Source organism: Ictidomys tridecemlineatus, chromosome 3, assembly GCF_052094955.1.
Source record: "Ictidomys tridecemlineatus isolate mIctTri1 chromosome 3, mIctTri1.hap1, whole genome shotgun sequence".
Taxonomy (NCBI): Eukaryota; Metazoa; Chordata; class Mammalia; order Rodentia; family Sciuridae; genus Ictidomys; species Ictidomys tridecemlineatus.
This window is the reverse complement of record NC_135479.1, coordinates 87,878,743-87,900,151: the sequence shown is the minus strand read 5'-3', so window position 1 is coordinate 87,900,151 and position 21,409 is coordinate 87,878,743. Positions and strand designations below refer to the sequence as shown.

Here is a 21,409-nt window from a genome sequence, read left to right as displayed (position 1 = left end):
ATGAAGATATGCAACATTAGGATAGTCTCCACTAATGGGAAGGCAACTGGGCTGAGAGAAGAAGGGCAGGGGTGAGGTGAGTTAAGGAAGCTGAGAAAGCACTTTTGATGAAGAAAGGCACCGGCCAGGTGTTTTAAAAGAATTAGGAACAGAGGACCGTTGTACCAAAGAGCCCAAAACAATCTACTAAATGTTTTAAACCAGGGGAAGTGGCAAGGATGGAATAACCATATTTATATGTCATGAAAATATTTATGCCATGACTAGCTGTGATGTGGGGAACCAAATAACAAGGAGAAATAACAAGGATCCTGAAAACCAGACAGGAGTCTGTTAAAGCAGCCCAAGTAAGACACAGCATTAGTTCAGAGAAGATTGTCTATTAAGACTGAGGTGGCTAGGTGGACTTAAAAGCATAAAGGAATAAAATGGTCAGAAATTGGAAACGTGAAGGAAAGGAGGTGGAAAAATACCCGATGCCCGATACAACGTTAGTTCTGCAGCAGAAGCACTGAGGCATGAGGTGGTGGGACAGTGAACAAGTCTGATCTGATCCTGGTCCTCAATGAAATTAGTCTAGTGAAAGACAAAAATAATTAATATATGGTGTAATAATGCCTCAATAAGAACAACCAGTGTGTGGGCATAACCAGTAAAAGTCCACCAAAAATGAATTCACCAAAACAGAAACCAAATTTCAAAGGAACTGCTTTTAAAGGAAGCACCAATCATTTTGAGAGGAAAAAAAAAAAATTATATATATATATATATTTTCCAACTTTTGGCTTCATCATATAAAAAACTAGATTATTATGAGAACTATGCACACACAGGAGGAGCAGGGAAGGGTTTGCTTGTGATTGACCCCAGAGAGTTGCATGTTAAGCACAGGCTCAGCCACACCCCCAGTCTTATGTACTCATTTAAAAGCAAAGGACTCAGGAATTTGGAGTGCAGAGGTGGACACTGACAACACTCAGCACCCAGCTCCCATCACCTCCTTCTTGTAACAAACACTCAAATCCTTCAGCAGTCCCCAAGGGCTTCCACTGGGCACACTGTGGGTGCAGGTCAGATCATCAGTTATTGTGCTTTATTATGGTGACTTCTACTTCCACACAAAATCACTGCAAATGTAAGGGGATGGATGGGAAGCAGTCAGATTGTAAAGTCCCTGCCAAGGGAATGATGGAAACCTTATATTAGTCTCAGAGTAACCAAATAGCCCCTCCCGTATATCTAAGGAAAGCTTCAAAGAAGACAAACCAAGATAATCAGTGAAAAACAAACGAACCTAAAGGAAAGAGATAACCCCAAATCAAGTCCTGAAAAACGATATTTTAGAAAGTGAAATCAGACAAATTTAAGAACCCTAAAGAAAGAAATTGAAAAACAAAGCAAAAATCTTGCAAAGAAAAAAGGCAAACACAAGAAGAACTTGGCATGCTTGAGACCCTGGATTCAAACCCCAGCATCTCTCTCACACTCTTTAAAAACAAAACAAAACAAACAAACAAACAAACAACAAAAATAAAAATCCAAAGGAGTAAATTAAGAATAAAAAGAAGAGCTGGGTGTGGTAGCACATGCTTGTAGCTCAGGAGGCCAAGACAAGAGGATCCCAAGTTCAAAGCCAGCCTCAGCAATGGTGAGGCACAAAGCATCTCAGTGAGACCCTGTCTCTAAATAAAATACAAAATAGGGTTGGGGATGTAGCTCAAACAAGTGGTAAACAAGTCCCTAAAGACAGCTCTGAATCAAAGTACCTCAACTGTAAAAGCAAATTAGATCACTGTCAGAAATAAAGGGCTCAAATTTACATTTTATGTATCCTTTCTTACAAAGTTACTTGAATAAGTACTTCATCAAAACTAGGTAGGGAGGGGCCTGTAGTGTAGCTCGGTGGTTAAGGACCTGCTTAGCATGCTGAGGCAATAACAAAAACCAAACAGAACCGGGGAGTAACTTAAGAATAAAGAAAAAGAAGGAAACAATAGATTCAACCAAGCAAGTGGTGAAATGAAGTCCCCACAGACATAGGAGTAGAGCCTATACAGCATCAGTACACAAGCAGCAGGAGGGAGAGGGTTATACAAGATTTTCAGAAAGAGATGCGAATGGTAGTTAGAAATGAGGGAGTCAGGAGAGAATGCCCACAGGTAACTGAAGAAGGAAAGAATAAGTGTGAAACAGCAACCTATGAAGAAACCAGATAGGAGTCAATCACCACTGAATTGAGAAGGGGCAAGGTCAAGGCATAGGAGCTAAGTGAAGATGCATAAGTGAAAACTCATAACAATGATAAATAACAATAAATGAACATGATTAATCAAGAACCAGCAAAGTATATTCAGAAATGCATTAGAAAAGCATCACAAGACCAAAGTCAAAAGCATGAAGCTATTTCCTATGAAATGTACCAGATTCAGACTATTTCTCCTGTGATCCCAGGGCTCCCTCCCTTGCCAACCACCATCACTCTGTAACAACTTCCCTGTTTACACACTGCAGTCTTTCAAAAGGTTGCCTGTGTGGTCCTTTAAAAATCTGAGTTATCATGTAATTCCCTGCTTAAAACCCCTCATAGTGGCCACTGCAAAAGCCAAAGAACTTAACTGGCCTCTAAGCATCTACACAGTCTGATCCTCCTTCACTCTCTGATGTAATTCTCCTACCTCTTTTCCCTGGGTTCACTCTACCCAGCCCCTCTTCCTTCCTTGATGAACCTTGACCATAGATACAATAAACCTTAGGGCCTCTGCACCTATCGTTTCCTCTTTGGACATTTCCATTGCTAGTTCCATTACCTTCTTCACTCTTTCACGGGTTCCTTTCACTATAGCTTTCCCAGGCCACCCTGTTTAAGTCTGCAACCTTTCCCATCTCTCCCTGCATTTTTTCCGCTTTAGCACTTAATAGTTTCTAATACACTATAGACCATGAGCTCCATGAAGATAGGGTTTTTCTTTTGTTCACTGAAGGAACCCAGATGAGTGCTTACTACAAAACATTTGTTGACTGCACAGAACCAAAGGTAGAAAGGTGTAGGGCAGGAAAACTACTATTTTCACTATACAAGTTTATCATTTGATTTTATTGTTGTTGTTGTTGTTACTGAACCCAAGGCCTCATCATGCATGCTAGTACCATCTGACTTTTAAACTAGTCAATACTTTCACAAAAATGTCTTATCTTAAATACTAGAACATATTTAACTAGCAAGGCAAAGACAGGAAGATAGCTAGCAGATAATGTGGGATCAAAAGCAGTTTTTGAGGGTAGGAATGTGGTTCAGTAGTAGCATATTGCCTGGCATGAGTGAGGCTTGGGGTTTGGTCCCCATCCCAGCACCAATCCTCTCTCCTTAGCCTCCTGAGCCACTGGGACAGATATGCATCACTGTGCCAGGGTCGTATTATCTCTTGCATGAAGAACATGAGGTACAGGGAAAAGGTAAAGAGTGAGAAGTTTAAGTAGAACTTGGCAATGAACCCTTCAGAGAATCAGAGAAAGTCATGGTGGTCACCAGGCAGGCAAGTGGGTCCACCTGGGGGAAGTGATCAGATATTCAAAGTGCTAACTAGTCCTGTCTTCGGCAGCTCAGCTGTTCAGGGCAGGCTCAGAGGAGGAGTTTCACAGACTGGCCACATACTGGGAGGCAAGGGATTTCAGAGTACCAGCAAAAGGAAAAACTAAATGAAAATCCACAGAATTAATAAGCTAGGTAAGAATGGATGGTGGAGATGGGAGCTGACATAAAGAATCAGCTAATTGAAGTCCACATAAACTGAAGTTTATGATGCTGAATAAACTGGAAGAAAGTTGAACAAGCAAGCTAGAGACAGAAGATGGGAGCAGGAAAGCTTGCTCAATCAGTGCTTCTGCCAAAGAAGTCATCCCCTGGTCCAGGAAGCACGCACTTGCACACACCGGTCTGTCTGAGGGGAAGACGATGTAGGTGACCAGAAACCCACAGGCCAGGGCTTTTGGTGATTATTCGTATAACTGGTTAGGTCAAGGAAAATAGGAGAAAATAGTGAGCCAGGGTTTCTATTAAATAGCACTGTGAACTGGTAACTGAAAAATTCATAACTGATACATAAAAAATCTGACACAGGCTGATTTTCTTTGAATGATGACTATCCTCATCTTCCACATAAGTACTATACTAGATAAAAAGACTCAAATACTGGGCAAGGAATGTGGCTCATATTTAATGTTTTAAATATTTTTTCGTTTTTAATGTTTCAACAAACCTGGTGTACTTATTATAGGACAGATTAAAAATCAAATCAACTGTTCACCAAGCTTAGGCCCCTATATCTTTCCATAGATTGGAATATTCTTAAAACTGATAAAAAGAGGAAGGCACTGGGCATGGTGGCCCACACCTGAAATCCTAGCAGCTTGGGATGCTGAGGCAGGAGGATCACAAGTTCGAAGCCAGCCCCAGCAACCTAGTGAGACCCTGTCTCAAAACAAAAAATAAAAAGAACTAGGAATGTGGCTCAGTGGTTAAGTGCCTCGGGTTCAATCCCTGGTACTCAAAAACAAGCAAACAACAACAAAAAAAAGAGCATGAAGAGGTAAAACAAACTTTTAAGAATGATATTTCAAAAAGTCATCATGATTTGGTGTGAGGTTTTAATCTTTACCTTACTCTAAGAAAAGATACTTACATTTTAGAAACTTCTTAAGGTCTTTAACGTACCCTTCATAGGAACTTGGATCTGATACACTAAATGTATAATCCAACGCAGTCACTGGTTTTGGGAAAACCATAAGTCCTAAAAAGAGATTAAAGAAAAAGGTGGGAAATTAACTGTGAAATTCCCTTCTCTCTTCCTCCTAATTCTTATCCATAAAAAGCAGATCTCACAGTAAGTAACATGGAAAATTGTGCCCAGAGGCATGCTTAAATTATCAACTTCTTACTTCTCTTCAATTATCAAGGGAAAGTCACCTAAAATTAAAGAAAATTCAAATCTTAGAACCAATCCAGATGATACCTATTTAAAAATGTCCCCTAAGGGCTGGGGATGTGGCTCAAGTGGTAGTGTACTAGCCTGGCATGCGTGCAGCCCAGGTTTGATCCTCAGCACCACATATAAACAAAGATATTGTGTCTGCCGAAAACTAAAAAATAAATATTTAAAAAATTCTCTCTCTCTCTCTCAAAAAAAAAAAAAAGGTCCCCTAAATTTGATTATTTTCAGCTAACTATATTCTCTCTTCCTTATTTTATTTATTTTAGTATGGGGATTGAACTCAGGGGCACTCGACCACCAAGCCACATCCCCAGCTCTGTTTTGTATTTTATTTAGAGACAAGGTCTCACTGAGTTGCTTAGCACCTTGATTTTTTTCCTGAGGTTGGCTTTGAACTCACAATACTCCTGCCTCAGTCTCCCAAGCTGCTGGGATTACAGGCATGCACCACTATGCCCGGCTCTTCCTTACTTTAAAAAAATGCAATTTTACTTTGATTTTTCATATTCATTTTCTATCAAATATCTTTTTAGGTTGTGCCAACTTGTCATTAATAAAGAAATTTTTAGCAAATAAGTCTAAGCATGTCATTAAATTACAAACTTTATGGAAACATTCATAAAGATAGCTTCTTCAATTAAAGAGGCCTATTCATTTAAAACTCTATATGCTAAATAGTCATTGTTCTACATTAAAATGTGCATTACACATACTGAGTTTGAAGTATAACCATCAACAATTTCATATCAGGAACTCCCATGTACACAGAACATGTTAACAATCTTGAGCTTAGAAAATGCAAACATATTTATCTGTAAGAAATAATCAGGCTTTCAACTTTAATATAAACAGTCCACATATCTAATCACACTGTATTTCATATATACCTATGTGTACATGTACACATGGACTCATTTGCTTACACTACGGAAGTACTATAATGTAATACATTGGATAAAAAACTTTAAGGAGCTCATTTTAAAACTGTACTTAAAAACACTGAACACATTTTACTGCTTATATACTTAGTATTTCAAAAATAGGAAGTATTTTTATCCAATGTATTATAATACTTCTGTAGTGTAAGCAAATGAGTCCATGTGTACAATGAGAGATAAGGAAAAAAGAGTGAAGCTAGTCTCTGATATTTGGTCAAATAAACTAAGAGTTAAGAGAAATTTATTCAGAACACTTGGACAAATATTAGCTATAAACAAAGGAAATCACTAAATTGTTCTAGAAAAAAAAATGGTTGGGGAAACTGGTTCAGTTTGGCTGCTAATATGCTCAGAGTCCATGCAGCAAGTGGGGATCTAGATGAGGCTCCCAGATCTCAGCATGAGCACAGCCGGGTGGGACATTCTTTGTAGTGAGGTGCTGGTCTATGTTGAGCATGTGCAGCAGCACCTGGGCCTCTACTTGCAGTTGTACCTCTTTTGTTCTAATAACCAAAATTATCTCCACACATTGCTGATTAGCTCCTGGATGACAAATGACCACTGGCCGAAAATCCAATGCTCCAGTGACAGCCTCCAGCTGGACTCCCACTTTGTTGGATTGCAGCCCACCCACTCCCCCAGCTCTCCAACTCCCACTTCTCTAGGAAGAATCCTCTCATTTACATTTCTGGGAATTACATACACCAGAATTCTATACATAATTGTTTCTTACTCTAAAACCAGCCAGCACCTGGGTAGGGGTGCTGCCCTGTGGTAGAGCGCTTGCCTAGCATGTATGAAGTGTCCTGGGCCCTGTCTCTAGCCCCTCTACTGAGAAAATACTAGGGCCATGGCCACCAATCAAGAGAGAGCTGGCATTCAAAGGCTATTTCAAAAGAATAAAATCAGGAGGTAGAAAAAATATATTTATTTCTTTATCTTTATTTTATTTATTTAATTTTATGTGGTGCTGAGGATGGAACTCAGGGCCTCACATGCTAGGCAAGCGCTCCACCACTGACCCACAATCACAGCCTGAAAAATGTAATTTAAATAAGTGTTTCAGGTAAGTTCTAACTAAATCATCTCTGTCACATGGAGAATTTTTTTCTTAAGACAACAGAGAAGAATCAAACATCTAAAGAGTATTTTTATTCTCTACTGATATAACTATTTAACATTTTTACCACTTTCATAGTAGGCAATTAAAACCATAAAGCATGAATTTTATAAGACTAATGGTCTAGCCAGGGCCAGAGCTGAATAATCATTTTACATATAAGTCACTCAAGGCAAAATGAAACTCACACAACATTCACATCATTCATAACTGTGACTTCACTAAAATACAATATTCATTTCTGTTCATTCTTCACAAAGGACTCAAGAGCTATCAGAAGAAAAAAAAAAAAATCAGAAAATGAATGTAAAGCTGGGCACAATGGTGCACACCTGTAATCCCAGCAGCTCGGAGGATCTAGAGTTCAAAGCCAGCCCAGGCAACTCAGTGTGACTCTGTCGATAATAAAATATAAAAAAGGGCTGGTGAAAATGCCAATATTTTCTCTGATATAAGGAGGCTGATTCATAGTGGGGTTTGGGTGGGGGAGCATGGGAGGATTAGATGAACTCTAGATAGGGCAAAGGGGTGGGAGGGGAAGGGAGAGGGCATGAGGTAGAAAAGAGGGTAAAATGAGATGGACACCATTACCCTAAGTACATGTATGAAGACACAAATGGCATGAATAAACTTTGTATACAACCAGGAAAAAAAAAAAAAGACTGGTGCTATGGCTCAGCAATTAAGCACCCCAAGGTTCAATCCCTGGTACCAAAAAAAGAAAAGAAAATGAATGTCAAGATCTTTAAATCTGGGCTTGGGATGTGGCTCAACTGGTAGTGCGCTCGCCTGGAGTGCGTGCGGCCCGGGTTCGATCCTCACCACCACATACCAACAAAGATGTTTAAATCAGTATGTAAATATTGGACAAGAAAAATAATATTGTTCACATTACCGCACTCCAAAGTTTCATTATCTTCTATCTGCTATAATGCAGAAGAGATTTATGGTGAATTTAAAATACAATCCAATTTTGTTAGAAATTATAAATGTAGTGTAATTACCTGGACTAGGAATCTGGTCACGATATTTTGGAACCTCATCGTTCAGAGTCTGAAGCATTACCCACATTGTGAATGAGAAGAGTGCAGCCAAGAACCCATAAAAAACTAGGTAGAAGAGCAAGATCAAACCTGCAAAAGAAATTAAAACCTATGAAATGTGAAGACAAGACATGTGCACACACATTTGTCCAAGTTAATTAAAAAAAAAGACAAAACCAAACATGGTTACTGCGAGGCTATGAGCCCAAGCACTGCCATGCACACAGCCAAATATCCTCATATTCAGGCCGCAAGGATTTGCCCAAGCAACGGATACTTCAGCAGGCAGCAGCCACTCATCCCATGAGCCCTCCTTTCCTCTGGTCCCTCCCAAATTGAAGTAGCTTCCACCACTCCTACTCTGGTTCAGTCAGAGCTTTATGATTCAGTACATGGAGAGTGTTTCCCAAAATGAACTTAATGCCCTCTAAAGAAAGAAGAAATTGATTTTAGCTGGGACAACCTCTCCTCCAATATATTCATATGTTTAAGTAACAAACAGAAAAAAATTAGTAAATTAAACCTGTATTTCACAGATACTAATTATTTGTATAAATTTGTTTTAAAAACAGAATTGATTTAAAAAACAATAACCAGGAAATGGGCAAAGAAGGCAAAATTATGAAGATGGTCCTCAATGAATACAGTTTAGGAAACACTGGTAGAGTGTGAGGGCTCGTGCACAGTGAAAGGAGGACAAGACCAGAAACAGGCACACTAGTCAAGGGACCTTCTCAGCTCTACTGCTAAGCACAAAGCGAGATCTGGCAGACACATTTTAACAACATTTTAATCCCTTCCTTCACGATTTGGAAATGCTCAAATATATCCCAAACCAGTACTTTATTTTGGGAACTTCTAAAAATCAATAATTTTTCTTAATATCTATATCCAAAACTCTAACATCAGAAGTGATCCTTAGAATATAGTTGTCACTCATTTAAATGTTTAAAAATAAATTGATCAAAGACATTAGACTAGATACAGCAATAGTGAATACTGAACTTCACAGAGCTGAAATTGTGTCAGCTTTACAACCTATTTTTTTTTTTGTTTGCCAGACTACATTCCTCAGAGGGGCTAAAGTAGGGCTTCCTAAGTGGACCCCCACTGCCCTACAAGGAGTAACTTTAGATGTTCTAAAATTTCTGTAATGATAGATTTCTGAATAGAATAATTTTCCCCAGGGACTATACACTTTCTTCTGATTCTCAAATGACCTCATGATCCCAAAACAGATTAAGCCAAGTTAGATGACTTTTTCAATTGTAGGTCAGGAAAGCACGCCCAATCCCCTCTTTTCAAGTAAAGGGGAAACAGTTAAAATAATTTCATTTTAATTTAGACTAGCATTCCACCCCTCCCCCCAATTACCAGAAGGCCAAGACAGTGAGGGAGAGAACACAAGAAGAGAGGACAGGATGTCACCTTCAGGCAGCATCACCCCCCACCACACCTGTGATTCTGCTTCAGAGAAAGAGGAGGAAGCCCCATCTCAAAGGAGTGATCCATCTGCTGCAGGGGGAAATGAAACAGAGACCACAGGCCGCTTTAATGAGACACAGGTAACAGCACTTCGATCCTCTGCCCAACAGAATAGGGTCAACAAACATACATAGTGAGTCTAGCTGTGATCCAGCGAAACTTCGAAACTTCACTTAGGAAACAGGAAGTCTGATGGTGCATGCAGGACAAATTAAATTGGAGGAATTTGAAATATAAGTGCTAACAAAGAGTTTAATTATTTAGTAGTGTTTTACAGTCATCTCAAATATTCTTACACTACTTTCAAAATTTTGATTTTAAATTTACAGGAAAAATAATGTAAATGAAATTTATAAGTTACAAAATAACTAAATAGAAAGCAGACATGAATAAGCTGTTCCCAAATCTGTGTTCAAAAGAATCATTATACAATAAAAAAACTTCCAAAGCTTCCTAAAATGAGTTATATATCATAAACCATATATACAAATCAGCAACGGCCACGTCAACATCTGATGCCATACACTAGCGTCTACTGATAGTTACTTTAAGCACTGAAGCGAGTTCTCCCTATTTGAAAAAATTTGTGAACCCAAAACTTAAAAATTAGAACTAATCTCTTATAAATATATGAAGACCACTCATAAGTGTAGTGATACTTTATCAACTGAAACTCCTCCTCCTCCCTAAGAAGAGAAAAAAAAAATAACCAGAGGTTTACAAAAGAAGTTGTAAATTGTTGCTGTTAACCTCAGGGTAAACTTGAAGCTCAGTGGGCTGATGGGGCTTAACCCAAACACTGAGGTCCTCAAGGACAGTGAAAGTGGAACCTCTTCAATGTGCCAGCATGTCTGCTCTGCTGCTACTAGATTAAGTGGGAAACAATAAACAGCAGGTATTGTTATTACTAATGCTCCCTAGTTTAAAATCCTCCAAATTTCCTGAAGTCATTACCCAAGAAAAGAAACTAACACAAACATTGGTAGTTAAGTAAGTAATTTAAGGTCAACAAAAATCACAACCAAAGACATTCTCAAATACTGCGATTTAATGCGGTATCAGCATTTTTCTATTTCACACGGTCATTCCTACAGTACAGAAGCACAAATGCTACTTCTTATTTTCCCTTTGAGATCTAAGAGCACACAGTAGAACAGCAACCCAACCACTAACAATGTCTTCTCTTTCAGAGGCACTGACCCTCCTCCCTTTCTTCATTGCTGTTCTTGAGAAGCCCTAGTTTTTAAAATCCGTTTCTGCTCTAAGGCCACGGTTTACCCTGTGTCATCCAGGAAAAGGAGAAATAGGCCCTCTCTTGCTTCAATCCCACCTGCTTATAAAATTCAATCCCGGCACTATGAGAGCCAAGGGCTTGTCCTCCACTGCAGAGGTGCCCCAGCCGCCAGCTACCAATCTAGGAGGTGCCTACTGTCCCCTTGGGTGATATCAGACACTAGAAAAATAACAGAATTTAGCAAAAAGCTGGATTTAGGATTCCAATTTTATTACAAAGGAAACATACAGCGTAAGGTCTGGAAGTCAATACAACTTTTTTGCCCTCTCCCTCCCAGCACAAGTCTCCCAACCTGGTAGTTCCACTTACATGTCAATGTGACTGGGGTCTCATTATGGAGGTATGACAGATGGACTTGAGGGCTGCATAACTGCACTCAATTTCCAACCCCTTCTCCTGCCCTCCCTGGAAGTCTGGCTGCCTCAAAGACCCAATCGTACTGGGACTTGGCTGGTCTTTCTGGGAACCAGCCTCCACCCTGAAGTAAACTAGCAAAAAGAAGACCCTCCCATTACTCAGAAAATTCTGTATTTGGAAGTGTGTATTTTACATTTCTACCAGCAGGGTTCCAATTTCTCCACATCCTTATCAACACTGCTAAAGATGAATGATGTTGAGCATCTTTTCAGGAACTTATGGCATTTGCATATCTTTTTTTGAGAAATGTCTATTCAGACCCTTTGCCCATTTTTAAATTTGGTTATTAATTTTTTATTATAGAATTCTTTATACACTGTAGACATAAGCCTCTTATCAGTTCTTTCCCTTGGGTGCTGGGGATCAAACCCCAGGCCTCACATGTACCACGAAGGCATGGTACCCAATGAGCTACCTTATGTCCATAGTCCTTTTTAAAATTTTATTTTGAGACAGGGTCTTGCTAACTGGCTGGAGCTGGCCTTACAATCCTCAGCCTCAGCCACCCAAGTAGCTGGTTAACTGGGATTTCAGGTTTGAGCCACCCAGATCATTTTCTATTATTATTTGTGAGCTGTCTTTTCATTCTCATGATGGTCTCTCTTCAAATAGAAAAATTCTTAGTCTTGACGAAGTCCAATATACCTATTTTTTCTTTAAATCCCTGTGCTTCTATTGTTGTAGCTATAACACCACTGCCTAATCCAACACCAGGACTTGCATTTGTTTACTTCCAAGAATTTCATGGTTTTAACTCTTAACTTCCTAACTGACCTATTGAGTTTATTTTTGTATATGGTTTGTGGCATGGGTCCACCTTCAGTGTTTCACATAGTAATATCCAGTTGTGCCATCACTCTTTGTTTATTAAAAAAAAAGTATTCTTCACTGAAAGAAAGAATGCATTTTTATACATGTACTATTCTTATAATAAAATATAGTAGACATATAGATGTATGCACACACATTTTATACATTATAATCACTATAATGTAGAAAAACTAAAAAGATCACTTGCCTAAAATTAACCTAACACTAAGCCAATACCTCTATATGGACCTCACCTGGCCTGCTCTCCCAGGAAGCTTAAGCTGTGTTATCTTTTTTACTCAAGAACTCACATTCTGTGTTATTCTTCAGTGACAGACATTTACATGAATAAGTTCTGTTCTACCTCTCCAATAGCTCAAGCTTCACAATTGACAGATACATAAGCAAAGAATTACAGATATCAAGTGGAAGTTAGGGGTGGAGGAACTGCCTCTAGCAGGGAGAGGAAGGAAGGGGATTTCACCAGAGAAGGCCTCCCAGAGAAAGGTAAGCTGGCTCACAAGATGTAAAGCTCAGACAGCTCTGGGTCAGGCACTAGGCTGAGAAGCAGAAGTACAACAGGAGCAGCCAGCGGAGAGGAATTCTGCTCCTCCTGCAATGCACCCACGCCATGCAACTCGCAACAGAAGCAGGAGCATGGATACGAAGCAGGAAAATTAGGCAATGTCCTGGATGGGCCATGCTAGCAGAGCACCTCTACAACTAGACCATCTGTGGTTACACAGCTCCGGCCACCACTGAATGATGACAGGAAAGGCCAAAGAGAAGGACTATAGAACCAACCAACAATTATCAAGCATTCAAGATAAAGTAATCCAATAGAAAAAAACTACCAAATTCAACCAAGAGTTCCTTAGGGCCTCAGTAAGTTGCTAAGGATGGCTTTGAACTCAGGATCCTCCTGCCTCAGCTCCTGAGTCGCTGTGATTATAGGCATGTGCCACCATGCCCAACTCAACAGTAATTCTAAAAAGAAAAAAATAGGTCTCAAAAACCCCAGGAGGAATAAAGTAACCTCAGAATGATGCAGAGCCACATGTTTAAGTGTGAAACACTCAAAGAGAGTTGCAGAATTCTAAAAATACATTTATATAAAGTGTTGATGGGCCAGAAACTTACAAATAAAATTCATACATAGTGGTAACCTCTAAATAAGAGGTATTTCCTCTAAATAAGCATTATTTTCTGGGACATGGACAAGGAAAATTTGAGTTTTAGCCACACTGTCTTCATTTCCTTTTATTGTTGCTGAAGAAAAATATGGTATTGAGAAAAAAAAGACCAAATTCATGGAACAAATTCCAGAAAAAAAGTTAATATAACTGTTTATTTTTCACTTTTAAAAGTTCTCTTGACATATTTAAGACAAAGCTAGGTGCAGTGGTGCTCACCTGTAATCCTAGCTACGACTAAGAAGGAAGAGGTGGGAGGATCAAATTCCAGGCAAGCACGAACCCTAACTCAAGATAAAAAAATAAAAAGTGCTGGGGATGCAGCTCAGTGGTAGAACATCCTGGATCCAGTGCCCAGTGCTGGGGGGGTGGGGGGAAGAATCCTTATGTTGTAAAGAAAAAGAGTCATGATATGAGAGAGCAAAATGATGAGCAAGGAACTATAAAGTGCAGGAAGCCACCCATGAATTACTTGAGGGTCTTCTATCAGTAAGGCAGCCAGGGAAATTTTAGGTGTAGCCTTGGGAACTATCCATGGCTCTCCCAAGCAATAGACTGCCCAAGGCACATGACCTTTATCTTGGCTCTACTAGGAAGATCCCTCATAGTAGCTCTGGAGATGGGCGTAAGTAACCCTTTGGGAACTGGACAGCCCATCTATAACCTTTTTGTTCCCCGATATAAATAGCAAGCTCGGGCTCCATTTTGCTTTGTAGTATAGATGCTTGATCCATATGATCAGCTTCCCACCACACTTTCTGAAAATATTTTCTGTTGTGGGTTTTCTCATTGTTCTATTTTTCTTAGCTTTTATTTCGTAGCCAGCCCATTCCCATTTCCATTGCCTGTGCAGGACTCAGGCGAAAATAAAGAACATTCAGCAGGACAATAAAGGATTAATATCCAAGGCATATCAAAATGCCCTTAGACCCGTGAGAACATAATACCAAAGAAAAACAATCAAAAGACTGCAGGCATTTTAAAGAAATGGAAACCGAGCAAACAAAAATATGCTTTGTTGTAGATATCAGAAATATTGTGCTGCTACAAACATTGATGTAGCTGTGTCCCTGTAGTATGCTGTTTTTTAAGTCCTTTGGGTATAGACCAAGGAGTGGGATAGCTGGGTCAAATGGTGGTTCTATTCCTAGTTTTCCAAAGATTCTCCATACTGTTTTCCATATTGGTTGTACCAATTTGCAGTCCTTCCAGCAATGTATGAGTGTGCCTTTTCCCGCATATCCTCATCAACACTTACTGTTGTTTGTATTCTTGATAACTGCCATTCTGACTGGAGTGAGATGAAATCTTAGAGTAGTTTTGCTTTGCATTTCTCTAATTGCTAGAGACGTTGAACAGTTTTTCATATATTTGTTGACTGATTGTATATCTTCTTCTGAGAAGTGTCTGTTCAGTTCTTGGCCCATTTATTGATTGGGTTATTTGTTTTTTTGGTGTTTTCTTGAGTTCTTTATATATTCTAGAGATTAGTGCTCTATCCAACCTAAATGCCCTTAAGTAGATGAATGGATAAACAAAATGTGGTATATAGACACAATGGAATATTATTCAGCATTAAAAGAGAATAAAATTATGGCATTTGCAGGTAAATGGATGGAGCTGGAGAATACCATGTTAAGTGAAATTAGCCAATCCCAAAAAATCAAATGCTGAATGATTTCTCCGATTTAAAGATGCTGATTCATAATATGCTGTGTGTGTGAGGGCGAGGATTAAATGAACTCTAGACAGGGCAAAGGGGAAAACGGGAAGGAGGGGGTTATAGGGGTAGGAAAGATAGTGGAACACGATCGTCATCATTACCCTAAGTACATGTAGGAAGACATAAAGGATGTAACTCTACTTTATGTACAACCAGAGATATGAAAAATTGTGCTCTATATGTGTAATATGAATTGTAATGCATTATTGTCATATATAACAAATTAAAATTAAAAAAGAAATATTACAAATTAAATCAGCCAGATACCATCACTCCATCAAAATGGAAAAAATCTTCAAGAGTTATAATATCTACTACTAAAAAAATTGAAGAGAAAACAGATAAACTCAGGAGTTTAACTTTGTATAGCTTTTTTGGAGCACAACCTACTAACAATAAAAATAAGCATATACTATACAACTGAAGATTCCACTTCTCAATTTATTTATCCTAGAAAAATTTTATATACTTGTTCACACACTTGCACAGAGTAGTGTTTAAGCTGGAGAAAATATATATATGTATTATCTCCATATCCAGGTATAGTGGCACATTCCTGAAATTCCAGCTACTCAGCAGGCTGAGGCAGAAGGACTGCAAGTTTGAGACCAGCCTGGGCAACATAATGATACCCTGTCTCAAAATAAAAAATAAAAAGGACATAGGATACAGCTTAGTGGTAGAGTGCCCATGGATTCAACCCTAGTGCCAGGTGAGGGAAAAAAGGAAATTCCTATCTATCTATCTATACACATATTCATATATGTGTGTGTGCATGTGTGTGTGTGTCAAGTTGCCATACTATGAAATATTATGTAATTATTCAAAGGAATGAGACAAATCTGTGTATACTGACATGGAAACACAGCCAAGACATATTAAATGAAAAAGAAAAAGTTCCACAACATGTAATTTTCCTATTTCTCATGTAAAAGTGGGGAAAGAAACTACTTCTTCCTACATATCCCATATGTACCCATTTATAAACATTTGTATGAATGCACTGAAACAGGACTTATAGAAAAACTGATAAACATCAGCTTGTAATCCCAGTAACTCGGGAGGCTGAGACAGGAGGATCATGAGTTCAAAGCCAGCCTCAGCAACTTGGCAAGGTCCAAAGCAACTCAGTGAGACAGCTGCCTCTAAATAAGATACAAAATAGGGCTGGGGATGTGGCTCAGTGGTTGACTGCCCCTGAGTTCAATTCCCAGTACCAAAAAAAAAAAAGACAAACTGATAAATCTCCTATAGGAGGACTGAGATTGGTAAAGACAATCAAAAGAAAGGTATTCATAATTATTTCTCAATTAGTAATATTTACAAATGCACAGAAAAGCATATGAATGAAATGTAACGGTGAACACCCATAAAAGCACCTAGAGTCTATAAACATTTTACTATACTTGTGTCATTTTTTGGGTGCATTTCAAGTTGCAGATGGCAGTATACTTTACCCCCAAAACACTACAACATGCATACTAACTAAAATTTAGCAATAAATTTACATTCAGTGAAATGTACCATTCAATGGTTTTTGACAAAATGCATCCATATATATGGTCAAAACCCCTCTTCAATGGGGCTAATGTTGTGGCTCAGCAGCAGAGCGCTCTCCTAGCACGTGCAAGGCACTGGGTTTGATCCTCAACACCACATATAAATAAATAAATAAAAGGTTTTGTGTCCACTACAACTGAAAAATATTAAAAAAAAAAACAACCCTCAAGATACAGAATGCTATCCCTGAAATTTCCTCCACATCTCTTCCAATCAGTCCCCACGCCCACTCACCCTAGAAGCAACCATCATTCTGAACTTTTTTCCAGTGTACTGGTAAGTGTTGCTGGTTTTAGAATTTCACAGAAACAAAATCATCTATCTCTTCAGGAAAGCTTTCTTCCTATTCAGACTAATTGTGAGATTCAGCCATTGTCCTGCCTATCTTTTCTTTTTACCATTGAGTAGTATTCCATTATTTAGACATACCAGTTTGTTTATCCATTTTCCTGCTGATGGAAACCTGGTCTGTTTCCAATTTGGGGCTATTATGAATAGAGCCACTATGAACATTCTTGTACAAATGTTTTTGAGGACCTATGTTTTCATTTCTCTTGGATAAACACCTAAGAGTAGAAATGCTTGCTCAGGGAGTAGGTGTGTATTTGTTTTTTACAAGAAACTGCCAGACTTCTACCTAAAGTAGATACACCATATATTGCTTAAAAAACACTACACAGTTAACAATGGTAACCCAGAAAAGAAGCTGAGTATGACAGTGAATTTAATGGCTACTCACATTTGTATTTGTAAAACTTCAAATGCTGGTGTTATTTCTGTTACATGATATTAAAAAGCCAAAAGTTCACACCACATTCAGATCAGTTCAGATTTCTTCCATCTATAGCTACTTCAAATAGAAAAGTTAGACACTGCAACAGGCACTGTGCAGCCAACAAACCTAAAATACTTATCTGGTCCTTTTAAAGTCTGCTGCCTCCTATTCTAAAGCATTTTTATTGGCCTTATACTTAACTCAAAGTGACATTTGAAACTACACACAACTTTTCTCTTTTATAGAAGGCTAACAAATTTTATGTGACTTCTCTAAACTTAGATGCTTACGAGGAACTAAAATTTAGGTCTATATTCTGAGTCCCAGTCTGGTCATCATCTTAATATTTTAGTGTACTTCTAAGATTCATCAAATAAAAATATGTATACTGACAGGCTCACTTTTACTACAATGCTCTATCTGGAAACTTCAAAATGAATTAGAAATTGAAGGAAACAGAGTTCATAATGATCTGAGTGACAGAATTATGCCTTCCTATATGATGAACTCCACAAATAAAATTTTTACAGTTAAGCCTCAAGTTTAACCCAAGGACTAGATGAATCACAAGCTGAAATGATTAAATGACAATTTGTTCATCAAGAAAATATTAAGTGCTTACTGTGTACTAGATACTGTATGGAATAAAATGTAGATGCAAATCCTGCTGAGAACATCTAGTTAGTAGAAGCAATGTATGTATGCCTGTACACACACCTGAACACATACCCGCACACACAACTATAATCTAAGATTATAATTCCAGCAACTCAGGAGGCTAAGGCATGAGGATTCCAAGTTTGAGCCCAGCTTTAGCTTCAACCTACAGAGGCCCTGTCTCAAAACAAAAAATGAAGAGCTGGAGGCATAGCTCAGGGGTAATATAGCCCTGGGTTCAATCCCCAGTACTAGGGGTTGGGGAAGATGTTATAGGAAATAAATGGTATTATTTTCACTTATCATTAGAGTAAATCAGAGAAGACTTACAGCAGAGCTGACATTCAAACCAGGTCTGTGAAGAAATAGGGAAGAATTAATGTGCAGAGGATGAGGAAGGGAACAAAGTGGCAGTTCCAGACCCAGGGCATTAGATACACCTATTTGCCTACTACATGGGGTGTGTGATGAGGTGGGAAATGACAGGTTATAAGGTTGGAAACTTATCTCCAAGCCGATGTAGAAGAAGTCTTGAATGCCATGCTGTCTGGAACTTACTTAAACTTAGATAAGCATTGGGGATCCAACCAATTTTGGGGTGTGGGTTGCAGCATGATTAAATTTTGAGCCTTAGAAATAATCTGACAGCAGCAAGGTTACATAGATTCCAACTGACTGCTTGGATCTTTTTGGAAATGCTCAGGAGCTTAAGAGTCCTCCTTCCCTAGATACCACACTTTTGTAAAAAATAAAGATGAAAGTCAGAAAGTCAATTATCTGGGGCTGGGGATGTGGCTCAAGTGGTAGCACGCTCGCCTGGCATGCGTGCAGCCTGGGTTCGATCCTCAGCACCAAATACAAACAAAGATGTTGTGTCCGCTGAAAACTAAATAATAAATATTAAAAAAATTCTCTGTCTCTCTCACTTTCTCTTAAAAAAAAAAAAGAAAGTCAATTATCTATTTGAATTGAAACAACTTTAAAAAAGATCTTCATTTCATGTTTGATTTATTTATTTATTTATTTAGGTGCTAGTGATCGAACCCGGGGCGCCTAACCACTGAGCTACATCCTCGGGTTTTCTTTACAGACAGGGTCTCACTGAGTTGCTTAGGGCCTCGCTAAGGCTGGCTCCGAAATGTTTTTAAGATTTTACAAGTAAAACACACTATCAGTTCCTGGTAAAATGGGGACAGGGTTAATGGGATTGTTACCTGAGAGTTATGAAGTTAGAAAAAAAGTGAGCACCCCAAGAATTCTCTGAATGTACACTTTCCCAACATGGGGAAAAGGAGAAATAGTGAAAAGGTCAGAAAAAAAATAATTCTTGAATAAACTGTAGGAATATCCATGGGGGTATCGAAAAGATGTTATGGATACAAAACTGGCACAATTTACCCAAGTTTGGAACCCAAATCACAGAAAGGCTGGTGAAGTTATTTTTTAAATTACAAATACAGGATTTCAGTGCAAGAAAGGGAATGACCTCTGTTTACTAGGCAACATATATGGTACTACAGCTGCAGTTAGTTAGGACACCTAAGCCTCCCTCTCTCACAGTTGTGAGATATACAGGAAGCCAACTAAATAATTAGGGGCCTGGAATCTGAGAGAGAGGCAAAATTTGTGAACAGTCCTGACAACTGCTTTATTAGATTGCCATTGCCAGGAAAGACAAAAACAAGACCCAAGTTAGCACCTGGGAAATAGGTATTCAGGAAACAGAAGAGCAGACAAGGGAGCAGGAAAGGAATGGCTCCACAAGTAGAGAGCAGGGAGGCATAGAGTACATCAAGAATCACTTCTTATGGGCCACATACTGCCAACAGGCTAGAAACCATGATAAGAAAAGTACTGCATGCCTTGGAGGAAGGTCAGTTACCATGGCGCCAGTACAACACTAAGAGGAAGTCACAAAAGAGAGCTAGCTCCACAAATGACTCAGTAACAAAGTTTAAACAGGTATGTAGGAGGCCATTAAGCTAGAGAAGTCTTTTCAGAATGATTAGTAAGAGCGCCCCATAAGGGAGAGAAGGATACTATTAAAATAAATTTGAGATCAGGTAACTTAAAGGAAAAAAACAAAAAGGCCTTTATGAGGTTCTCATAAAAGCAGGAGAAGCTGAACAAAACAATACAGCGGCAAGCTGGAGACCTGGATAAGAACCCTGGTTCTGTTATTCTTACCAGATGTACAACCCAGACATGTCACAAACTTGTCGGAGTCTCCCCTTAATGGGCCAAGTAGAATTAATTCTCAGCTCCCCTTACCGGCACCCCAAGTACTGGGGATAGAACCAGAGCTCTTTTAACACTGAAACTTCTATGAAAACCCATCAGTACTATGGGGGAAAAACAAAAAAACAACTGTCCAAACACTGGGAGCATGATCATACCATGGGACCCAATACCATCAAACACTAAGAACATTAAAAATAATACTACAGAAGACTAACCAAGAACATTTCATGATACTGCTCATCCACTCAACCAGTTTTTATTACATTTCTATTCACTGCCAGGACAGGCGAGGTGTTAGAGAACCAAAGATGACAAGATGTGTATAAGAAGCCTATAGGAGGGCTAGGGTTGTAGCTCAGAGGTAGCATGCTTGCCTGGCATGCCCAAGGCCTTGGGTTCAATCCCAGCACTAGAAGAATCTAGAAGAAAAAGAGGCAGTTTACAGTCTAGTAAACTAGGAGCAGCATACTACGTAAAGTCACATAGTTAATCCAGTCTTAAGGCAAAGGGGGAATTCAAAGAGTTTTCCAGAGATCAAGCTAACATCTAAATAGTCAGCCAAGATAGAGTCCTAGAAGAGGTGGGAAAGAATTACATGAAATGGTAGAGAGAGGTGAGAGTTTTTATGTCATGCTGAGGAACCCCAAAGGCAATGGAGATTTATGTGAAGTGGTACCTATAAAATATGCACTGAAGATTTCTGATAGGCACCTGGTTTCAGTAATATAAAAAAGCCATATGACTACACATGCAGATATGGAGTCTCAACAAATAGTAATCAGTCACGAAAATAGGTAACTCTGAACAGGAAATCTGGAAAGTCACCACAAAGGTTATGAAAAAACCTAATATATCAATCTCTAAGCAAAGGCAAAGGAAAACCACTTTCTTTAGACATTAAGTGATAAAGTCAGCTAACTGCATATTTTAAAACTTTATACAGTTTTAAAAGACTGTTAAAATGTTAACAGTGGGGGCTGGGGATATAGCTCAGTTGGTAGAGTGCTTGCTTCACATGCACAAGGCCCTTGATTCAATCCCCAGTACCACACAAAAAGAAAAAAAAATTAATAGTGGTTATAGTGATTTAAGATTACAGATGATTTCACTTCAAAATCAACATAATGAATGTATAATTAGAAAATAATAACATAAAAAATGTTTT

General features: G+C 38.8%; 1 protein-coding gene across 7 annotated transcripts in view; it reads right to left on the bottom strand.

The window, feature by feature from the left end:
- The window catches only part of Atp1b3 (ATPase Na+/K+ transporting subunit beta 3), a 37,031-nt gene that overhangs the window by 9,556 nt on the left and 6,066 nt on the right, over positions 1-21,409 (bottom strand). For 3 of the 7 annotated variants that reach the window (XM_078043428.1, XM_078043425.1, XM_078043431.1), the window contains exons 2-3: positions 8,051-8,179; positions 4,680-4,787 (exon numbers count right to left, since the gene is read on the bottom strand). In XM_078043428.1, coding sequence (XP_077899554.1) covers positions 4,680-4,787; positions 8,051-8,179 — 237 coding nt within the window. Of the gene's footprint in view, positions 1-4,679; positions 4,788-8,050; positions 8,180-9,463; positions 9,605-21,409 lie in introns of all 7 variants that reach the window. The other 4 variants (XM_078043426.1, XM_078043427.1, XM_078043429.1 and 1 more) reach the window with 2 other exon arrangements.